Raw genomic sequence first — 11,018 nt, 5'->3', positions numbered from 1 at the left:
CCTCCACCCAAACCTCCTAAGACTGAATCTGCTTCAGCCCCTTTGCTCAAAATGTGGCCAATTCCCTGCAGCATCGGCATCACCTGGGAGCTTGTTAGGACTGAAACTCTCCCCTCCGCTCTCATGCTCCAGATCTGCTAACTCGAAACCTGCATTTTAACAGGATCTTCAGATGATTCGCGTTGCAGGCTCGTCTGTGTTGGAGAGGTACGGCTCCCACCCTCTTTGTCTCTAGTTCCTGGCATGACTATTTATTTGGAGTCATTCTCTTTCAGCTGTCTCAGAGGAAAAGATACTCCGATTGAAGTATCCCTTCTAAAGTATTCCTGATAGTGACCTAACCGAACGTGGAAATGTGACCTACCCTGCTCATCCCAAACCCCAACCCAAAGACAGGAGTAATTCATTGTGGGACTTGAGACATGCCAGATTGCCCTAGAAGGAATTTTTCAGGAAAGAGATTCCTTCTAATGCTCCTCAAATTGTACCATGGAAAACATTGTAAAGCAGTAGGATGAGAACTCAGAAAAGAATAATAGAAAATCGTTAAAGGATATAAATAGGACAGACTGCTAAGAACTGTGTCTCTGAGGGAAATCAGTTTCCTTAACCCTAAACTGATTTCGCAACTTCAGATAAAAAGCACAATTACAACATCTCAGGGATACTATTGTGAAATTTGGTTTTCTGATCTTGTCCCGGAAATTAGGCATTTTTAGAGAGGAGAGCAAAGGTTTTCATAAATCTCTTATTGAACAGTGCATGTCTGCTTTTATGTGAGAGAGAAATAAACTTCTATTTTGTTTATGTCACCATGTTTGGGGGGTTTTGTTGTAGGTATCTGAACATAAATCCAACTTACTGTTTTTCTATTTCTCATGGATTTTTAGGAATTCTTTATATAATCTGGGTACTATTCAATATGGATTTTTACTGGGGGGAAGTTATAGACCAGTGGTAGAGCGCATGCTTAGCATTCATGAGATCCTGGGTTCAATCCCCAGTACCTCCATTAAATAAACAAATAAACAAATCTAATTACCTCCTGCCGCCCCCAAATTTTTTTTAAATATGAATTTTACTTGAGAGAAATACCGTTTCCCAGTTTATGGCTTGCCCTTCCATTCTCTTTATTTATTTTTGCTGTATATTAGAAATTATCTGTAATATAGTTCAATTTATTAATCTGGAAAAGGATTTTTCTTTGGATTATTCATGGCCTTGTTAAATTAAAAGATAGGTATATCCAAGTTTACTGTACAGAAAACCAGCAGAGTTAAAAGTGGATCTCTGTGACTCCAGTTCTTTTCCTGCATTTGTCAGCATCATTTTTCACGTTAAAGATTAGGAGGTGTATATTCCATGCATGGTTTGGTCTGCGGACACCCTCATATGGCTCTAAGGAAAGAATTGCCAAACTTTTTTCCATAAAACGCCATATGGTCTCTGTCACAACCACTGAACTTTGCCTTTGGAGAGTGAAGGTAGTCATAAAAAATACGTAAGGCATAAACATGGCTTCATTCGTGACATTGAAATATGAATTTCATGTCATTTTGTGTCACACACACAAATTTAAAAAAATTTTCAGTCATTAAAAAATGTAAAAACCGTAACTAGCTTATGGACTGTATGGAAACAGGTGGTGGACTTGGAAGTAGTTTGTTGGCCCATCTCCAAGGTGTTGTGGCAGATCCCATGGGACAAACTGCACCTGCTGATAGCCGCTGCCCAATACAACTGTCATGAAAGCAGTATCTGAGCTTATTCTGTGCCTTAGAGAACTGCATACAAATCAGAACTGTGAAGTGCAAAGAAAAGGCAAGTGGTAGGCTTGTCTCAGGTTGTGCAAAATAATGTTTATGACAGGCCCTGTCAAATGGGTGCACTGTGAGTTAAGGGGGTAGTGAATGGCATTGTGCGACAAGTGTGCTTGCTCCACGGGGCAGTGGGAGGATGCGGCATGGACCCTTGTCCCGTGTGCCCAGGGAACGGTGTGTGTAAAAATACCGTTTGCTATGGGTATCAGATGCTCTGAAAAAGAGGCGTTTGGGTTTCAAGTCCCCACAGTGTTTCCACGTCCTGATTTGCAGTTCCGACACCTTGAAAACTGAACCCTGAACCCGCAAGAAAGGGTTCTCTAGTCCTAATACATGTCAGGCAGGGCCCCTGTCCTCAGGATTGGAAGAACTGTGCTTGTATGTTTATCAAGCAGGACCTCTCTTCGGGCAGATAGGGCCCCCTTGTGGGTGACCCAAGACGGGCAAAGTCATGTTCTCACACAACACCCCGCTCCCCTAGGCTCTGCAGGCGGAGGCGTCCTGCAGAGAACGGAGCTGTGCGCACCGCCGCGAGTCAGTGGAACCAGCTTCCTAACTGTTCAGCTAGCCAGACTGCCCTCAGGGGAGCGTTACCAGCAGTCCCTGTAGAAGAACCGGCCCTTAAGAGGCAGGTGCATCACGCTCTGGGGGGAAGTCTGGGCCCTTTGCAGCGCCAATTGGAAAGCTACGGTCGGCTAGGCCCCTCGTGGAGACCCGGTTGCCTGTGTGAACCAGCCCCACCCGCCCCGGCTCCTCGCGGGCCTGCCCCTGACCCCTCCCCCGGGCTCTCCCCGGAGGCCCCGCCCCCAGCGGCCGGGCGGCTCTGGGACCGGCGGCGGGCTGGACCGGCGAGTCCCACACGGCCGGCGCAGGCCCGGGCCGCGAGCCCCTCCCTCCACCTGTCCCCGCCCTGGCGCCCGGCGCAGCTGCGCTCGCTCGCAGCGGCTGGGCCCGCAGGCGACCATGGCGGCGGGCGCCGGGGGCAGGCTGGCGCCGCGCTGGCTGAAGGCGCTGGCCGAGCCGCTGAGCGCGGCGCAACTGCGGCGGCTGGAGGAGCACCGCTACAGCGCCACCGGCGTCTCGCTGCTCGAGCCGCCGCTGCAGCTCTACTGGACCTGGCTGCTCCAGTGGGTCCCGCTGTGGATGGCCCCCAACACCATCACCCTCCTGGGCTTCGCCATCAACCTCCTCACCACGCTCGTGCTCATCTCCTATTGCCCCACTGTCACCGAGGAGGTAGGGCTCGCCGGCCGCCCGTGGCCCCCCAACTGCTGTCCCTCGGAGTTCCTTGCCCGAGCCCAGCCCAGCCCAGCCCCGCCCCGCCCCGCCCCAGGAGCGCCGCTGGAGGCGCCCGGGGAGCCCACCGCGCGGCTGAGCCTCCCAGGGCCGCGGAGGGGCGGACACCGACATTGTCCCCGCGCCGCGTCCGCCCCGAGCCTTCCGCAGGCAGCCTGGAGGCTGTAACGCCGCTACCCAGTCCCGTGTCCACCCCGAGCCTCCCCCAGAGGACAGAGGGGCTGTCAAGGTCACTGCTCCAGTCCCAAGACCACCCCCACTCTCTCCCGTGGCGTCGGACGGGTAGTCTCAGCCACTGCGAGCTGGGGAGCTGCCTGCCTAGCCGCCAACCCATCCCGCGCCAAGTTGGGAAAGGGGTGGCAAGCAGTCGGTTACTTTGCACACTGGCGACTGAACACCCCCAGCTCCGTCCGGGCTGGCCCCAGGGCTTGTGGTCAGGTTGGCCAAAAACGAGATGCCCTTTGGACACTTGTGTACTTAACAGTTTGTTTCTCAAAGGTTGCACGAATGATCTTGAAACCAGTAGGATCAAAGATTAAGTTACTTCTAAAAGGTTTCTTCCTCTTTGCTTCATTGACTTTTTTGTGGAAAACAACGTTATTAGCAAGGTAATAATCCTTATCATCAGGGATCATAAGAGCCAACAGACTTTAACAATGTGTATTTGGCCTATGTCCGAAATAAGAGTAAGTTAACGTGGGCTTTGGACAGCTGGTCATCAGAGGCACTCCTTGGGCTAAGTGTGATGGGGATAGAAGGCAGAGAGGGCTACTCCCACCTACAGCTTTTCAGAGTACATAGGATAAATACTACATTGCGCGTTCTGTGACATTGCTTTCTTTTCTTTGCCCTCCAAATAGAGAACTCGGTTTATAATCATATTTGGGTATAGGTCCTGTGAAGTGGAAATATTTCATGCCTTCCATATATGGGATCGATTTAAAAAAGTATTTGATGAAGCCTACATATCTTGCGGATTGATGGATGTTTATTGTATGTGATTTTTTGGCAAATGTTTCCATTGTTAATTCATTTCCGTAGTGTTAAAAAAGAGTAAGTTGCAGCCTGTTTGAAGAATTCCTCAGAGGCAGTGTGCCAGACTGACTAGGTTAGAAGTGAAGACTTGGTTTTAAATGTGGCTCTGCCACAACGTGGGGAGACATATGGGTCGACTTTCCCTGTGTGACATAGTAGTAACACTAGCCAAACCCATTTCATGAGAATGCATTGAGGACTAACTGGTATATTAAATGCAGATAAATAAATGTGAAAAAATAGAATTTGTTCAACAGACTAAAAATATTACTGTTACTAAAAATATACTGAAAACATAATAAAATTTAGTTTTTATTGGGCCTAGATTTGGCTAATAGCATTTGGATGTTTCTGATATTTACCACTTAAATTGTGAACTTTTCAACATTTTATTAATTTAAGAACCATTTGTTGAGTATTTCCAAAGAACAGGGCATGCCAAGAAGTCCCAGGGATTCAATTTAGGGGTGTCAAGGAGGGCCTGATAGAACAGGTAGAATTATAATAGGTTAATTTATAGGCTAAGCCTCATTTTTTTCTTTTAAGAGGTGGGGTGTGGGGAGAATCCGAGGCATTTAAAAAAAAAAAACAGAGTGATCCAAAAACGAGGAGTAAGTGTTAAAATAATAAAATGAAACTGAGAAGAGTTTCTGAAATGTGACTAGATCCTGCACATGCTTCTAAGTGGCTGAAGCAGTGAGAGAAAACACCACTACAGGGTTCACATTTCCTGTTTGATAAAAATCCCAGCAATAGCACAACACAAAAGAAGCGTAGCAGTTCAGACTATTTTGCTTTCAGGCCACGGAGCTAGTAAATGACAGGACCTGGCAGGATTCAGATCTAAGTTGGTCTGTCTCCAAAGTCATATTCTTTTTTTTACCACATACCACCACCATCTGCAGTTCCTGCCTTTCTCTGTGTAATATGTAGGAAAAACACCTTGTGTTTCATATAATGTTATCAGGTATGCAGAGTGCTTTCACGTCCATTGTTGCATTTGTGTCCTGTATCAACCCAAGGAGGCTACCAGTTTTTTCCCTTCCTGGAATTGCCTTCCAACCATTTTATTGTTTCTTCTATCTATCCATCCTGAAATAATAGTAGCATACATTTTTATTAAGAGGACATTGAGGCCTGGAGTATTATGTGACTTTAACCTGGCTTAGAACTGGTTTTCTGAGACTCAGACTTAAGAATGCATAGCGCTTTTTCAGTCTTGACAGATTGCTTCCAGGAATGGTACGTCCACATGTAGGATGTAATGCTGACTACATATCTATAGTAATAATAAAATTTGATCTATTTTTAAAGTACTGTGTTGATTTCTAGGACATAACTGGGTATGAAGGGAAATGAACAGGAAAAAATTAAGTGATTTATTATTAAGCTTCTGCAGTGGTGCTCTCAACTGCATTTCACACCACTATTATGTTACGGAAGTTTCCACTCCAGCCAAATTGAAATACTTCCTATGGCAAAGATTTCTCTCCTTCTTGTCCCTCTTTTCTCTCCTTTTTCCTTTCTCCTGTCCTGCCTCATCTTTCAGGGTGCAGTCCTAATACTACCTCCTTAGGAAATTTTTCTTCCATCTCTGGAGTCAAATCAACCACTTAATCCTATAACTCCAATAATTATAACAATTATAACTAACATTTACCAAATATTATTTCTGTCCTAAGCATTAATTTAAGCTACTTTTGTCTGTTATCTCATTTAATCCTCTCAACAACTTTATGAAAAGGTACTATTATTACCCTCATTTTATAGATGAGGAAACTGAAGAGAAGTAAATTAACCTCTTTAAACAGAGACCAGGATTCCAAGCCAGAAAGCTACACTTCCAGCCCGAATCTTTGTAGCTTCTCCATTTTATTTTGGTTATGTGTGTTGTGTTACGTTTGGTTGTGTATTTCCTTATTGAGCAGGACCATCTACCATACTGTAAGTTCTGACAGCGATCGCCCATTTGTACATTCTCCCCAGCACCTTGCCTTGTGTAAAGCCTATGCTTAGTGACTGTTCGCTAAATTATCGATTGCATGAATGAAATACCAAACTGTCATCTTGGGAGATGATGTTTTTCCACCCTCATGCAGCTTTCACTGGTCTTAGATTAAATACTTATCAGTTGGGCCTGGGTAATTTTAACATGAGTTAGCAAGAATCAGGGCAAACAGAAAAACAAGAACTGAATTGCGGCTCCCTCACCTTGCTGAAGCAGTTCTGTCTGAGTACTACTCTGTACGTCATCCTTGGCCCCCATTCCTTGGCTGCCTAATCCTAAAATAGAATCACAGACTCCGGTTTGAAGGACCTTAGAGCTTCTTTAATGCAGATCCTACATTGGAATATGAGAAAACTCAGTAATTCGAATCTAGTTTCAGGCTCCAGCTGAGTAGCATTCTCTACCACAAAACACTCATATGCTTGTTTTTGACTGGGATAAACTGTGGCTCCATTCTCTTTTAAGCTTATTTGAGTAAATATTTTTGCTCTGCCCTCTTGATCTGTGTTGATAAACCCATGTCAATGCCTCTGTTAAGAGTGTGTTTATAACAGATAGCTGCCTAGCACAGGGCTAGGTCAAAGGGCATTAGATAATTTCTTTCATTTAAGATGATAGGAAGTTGACCAAAAAGCAAGCATATCTGAGGGAGTCAGAATGACCTTAAGAAATGGTTTATCCCCTATCTGATTCAGATTAGAGTTGCCTTTGCACTATATAGTAAAGTTATTTGTTGGGGGAATAATAAGAAAAGGCAGTAACCTAGTAAAATTGTTTTATAGGTTTGTTTTTTTTGAAATCTAGAATATTTCCTTTTTGTCACCTCTCTCCCTCTTTTTTTAAAACGGCTCAGTAACTTATCAAGCATCATTATTACGGCAGGACTCTTGTTAGGGAGTGATCTCTTACTAAAGAAAATAAATAAATAACCTGCACAAGGTGAAAGTTGTAGAAGCAGGACAGGGCTGGAGTGAGGCAGGCCCCGAGAGCAGTAAATGCGTCCTCAGGCTCTGCAGCCATGGGGCCTCACTTGCCTCCCCCTAACCCAGCCCTGTCTAGCAGGAGCCTCGCAGGTCATGCGGAAATAGCTCTGCTTTGGGGACCGTCCCTCTGATTCTTGTGGCTTTCCTATACTTTATTCCCAAGGAATAAGCTGTTTCTCCTTTAGAATTCGGTTCACATGTGGATAAAACACAGCATTGTGGTGTACAGAAGGAGCTCTAAATCCCCTCCTGGCGTGTTGGCCTGGGCATAGGGCTGCGACCACCTGGGTTTTGTGAAGTGAAAGCACCAGTGCCATTGATGCTGACGTTGTTCTGACCTCGGGGTTCCCTTCACTCCCCTCTCCCTGCCTGTTGCCCCAGCACAGTGAGAGGCTGGAATTTTAAACAAGAACTCTAGTGAGCCCTTAAAGAGGTTTTTAACAAGAATACTACTGCTCACGTGAAGTTTAAAAAGGAGGCTACCTTTTCAAAGTACAGATTTTTAACGTTGCAGGAAAGCCCCTCTGACCCTGAACTGCTGGTTGATGGAGTTCGTGTTCTGCCTGGTTTCCTCCCCCAGCTTGTAACCAGCCTCATTTCCTGAAGATGGGTATGCTCTTCTCAAATGCTGACCCTGATCGGAGCTGAGGCCAAAGGTCCGGGTTGAACCTCCCTGGCCTCAGGTGGGAGCCTTCCTTCTCTAAACAAGAAAGTGCCCCCGGCCACAGGCTCTCTCTCCCGTGTCACAGGCACATAATACAGGTTACAACAGTGTCAGATTAGCAGTCTATTAAGATTCCATGACTTTTCTCTTTAAAATCACTAGAATCACCTGACTGGGTGCAAAGTCTACCATTTAACACCACACCAGCATTACATTTTTTCACATATGCTTGACTGTCTTCTAATTTTCTTTCTTCCTACTTCTTATAAATGCAGTTTTTATTTTTATGGAGAGAGGTCAACTGATGTTTGGATAATTGAATTCTCCCTGTTACCGGCTGACCTAATCCTTACTGGTTAATGTAATGCCTTTTGCATCTGTATCAACTCATGCTCAAGGCCATATAACACAAAGAACCACTTTCTAAGTATAAAAATTCATATAAATAAGCATTGTGTAGTTCTACTATTTCCCAAATTTTAATTTGGGAAGATTTTTCTTTTGTGTATTACCTATCCTATTTTTTATTTACTATTTTTCTTTACATCAGCTTTAAATTTACTCCTTTTTAAAGACTCATTTGAAGCCTTAATATCTATAAAATCACAGATTTGATAGCCGTGCTAGCTAATTTTTAAAAATATGTTTTTTTCCAAAATGCATTAAAGACAGACATAAGTATTAAAATGAAAAGTTAACCCATGAATCCTCTAAAATTATCTTATGCAGTATCAGGAATAACAATAACTAACATTACTGAGCTCCTTCCATGTGCCAGGCACTTTTCTAAGCACTTTAAGTGTAATAATTCATTTAATTCTCACAGTGAGACAGGAACAGTGATGAGTCCTATTTTTCATAAAGGAAGCCTAAGGCATTGAGAGCTTAAGTAACTCATCCAGTCCACTCAGCCATGATGGCAAAGCAAGGATCTGAGTGTAGGTAGAGTTGAGTCTATACTCCTAACCACTCTGCAAGAATAACCCAAGACATAATACTTCCCTTTGGAAATCATTTTACTACAGGTAACCTATTACCCGATAGGAAACATACAGATATCATCAGTTGATTTTTAATCATCTGGTTGTTTATCTCCTATGGTATGTACAGCAGATTTTAAGGACAGACAACGCAGCTCCTACTCTTGAGAAGATTATGTTCTCATATGAAAGATGGGGCCTTGAAGACTGTCCAGTCTAGCATTTCCATTTACAGAAAAATCTCAGAATGTGTTCCCAGAAGTCCAGTATTTTAAGATCTGAGCTGTAGGTAAAATTTGTCCAGTGAGCAGAGATGTGCTCATTGATCACTTTCTAAGTCTTTTCTTCCTTTTTCTGATGTGTGTGCTCATTCAAACACATGTATAAAAATTCATGATACCCAGAATAAATAACTGATCTGTACCTGAGTGTTCTCTCTGATCCAGAGTTACTTTAACAAGAACGATTGCCATATGGTCTGGTTCAATCTCTGTTTTCTCTGATCCTGTAACTCAAGTAACTAGAAAAAGTAAAATTTTTCCAAATACTTTTATACAGTGCTTTTCTCAATGATGTCACTGAAAAGCAATTTAAATTTATTGATTTTTTTTAATGACATGGGGTTATGATTGAATTCTTAGAAATTCTTTTGTTTTCTAGAATAAACATATAATAATCTTTCATGCAATCATGTAAGACTTATTAGTGAAGTTATTACTTAAATTGTGATATAGCTACATAATTGAATACCATGCAGTCAATTAAAAGAATGATGTAGCTCTTTGTGCTTGACCTGGAGAGATTTCTGTGATGTAATATAAAGTTCTGATCTTAAAGGATACAGTAGATATTATAAAAAATAATATAATTAAAAGCTTTAAAATTTTAAGAATCTAATGTGACCTGGAGAAGTTCTACTTTTTGGAATAGTTTCCTTCTGTAGAAGAAGTCTTCTGATATATTGCTTATGACTTTTATAATTCATAATCTAAGCCTGATTTTTCCATGCTTGCATTTAAAATTTTTGAAAATAAGTTAACATGAAAACTATAATTGAGTGGGGGTGGCCCTGTAGATCCTGCTTCCACCTGGAGTCTCTTCAGTAATGACACCCATTTTGAGCAGACTCCTGGAAGGAGTCTCCGGCCCGGGGCCTGTTTTACGGACATTACAGGTTAGAAAAGAAGTTGAAAATTTGCAAGCTGTTTAATAGCTCCCAGGTGGGAATGGAGGTGATGACAGCAGGGAAAAGAGAAGACAAGGCTGGCTTCTGCTCCTGCGGCCTTGGGAAGGGGTCTTGGAAAAGGAGTGAACCGGCGGCTTGCAGACAGGTATGTCTTTCTGGTCTTAAAAGGAAGCCTCACTCACCGCGCAGCCATTTCCCACCACTCAGGGTCACTGTACTTGAAATTGTATTGCGGGAGTGGGAAAGTGCTTCTCAGCAGGTTTGGAGGAATAGGTGAGAATCCAGGCAGAAGGCTCTTTTCAGGCTGTGTAGCCTGCAGCACCGCAGACCTTATGTCACAGGGCAGGTCAGAAAAGCCAGGTCTGACTCCAGGACCCTCACTAGCTGCTCTTTATCACCCCTCCCTAAGTTTCACGTTAACTTTAATTTAAAAAGAATGTGCTAATAGCTGACTTGTCTCTGTGGAAGGCTGTATTAAATAAAATAATACATTTTTAAAAGCCCTTTGGCTTTTTTTAAAGCCAATTGTAACTGACCTTCTGTTCCAGAAACATGATCTAGTCATTGCCTCCTGAGTCAGCCTTTCACTTTCAGGCCTCTGCCTTCCTTTCTGCCTAGACCTCCTCTCTCTTTTCCCTATTTAAATTCCCCCTGCCTCTCTTCACTTATTTAGACTCTAAATCTTAACTCCTCTAGTATCCTGATAAAGTTGTTTTAAACTAGTTAACCTGTCTTCATTTCCTTTTTCCAAATGAGGGCAGAGTCCACCCCCAACTGTGGTGTCCAGGAGTAGCCAGATTTATTTTTTTTTATTTCGGCATGGATTTCCATTAACACTTTGACCTTTAGACTTGTCTGCAGCCAATCTTCCAGATCAGAAGTCAGAATTAAGCTTTTAATGTGGGCCTTTGGGAGTGCTTCTTGAGAAGCTCCAAGTTTTCCTAGTAAGAAGGGAAAAATGGAATGTTTCTCAGGTGGATGATTTAGTTTATGTCATTTGGGGGGAAAGTATTTGATGAGAAACAGACCATAAGGAGAAAAATGAC

General features: G+C 43.3%; 1 protein-coding gene across 2 annotated transcripts in view; it reads left to right on the top strand.

Annotated features, from left to right (window-relative positions):
• Positions 1 to 2,641: 2,641 nt before the first annotated feature.
• The window catches only part of CHPT1 (choline phosphotransferase 1), a 26,250-nt gene continuing 17,873 nt past the window's right edge, over positions 2,642 to 11,018 (top strand). The window contains exon 1 of one of the 2 annotated variants that reach the window (XM_072973111.1): positions 2,642 to 3,056. In XM_072973111.1, the coding sequence (XP_072829212.1) occupies positions 2,784 to 3,056 (273 nt within the window). In that variant the 5' untranslated portion in view covers positions 2,642 to 2,783. The remainder of the gene's footprint in view (positions 3,057 to 11,018) is intronic. The other variant, XR_012078471.1, reaches the window with a different exon arrangement.

This window comes from Vicugna pacos, chromosome 12 (assembly GCF_048564905.1).
Source record: "Vicugna pacos chromosome 12, VicPac4, whole genome shotgun sequence".
Taxonomy (NCBI): domain Eukaryota; kingdom Metazoa; phylum Chordata; class Mammalia; order Artiodactyla; family Camelidae; genus Vicugna; species Vicugna pacos.
Note: the sequence above shows the minus strand (reverse complement) of the source record. Positions and strands in the feature narration are given on the sequence as shown.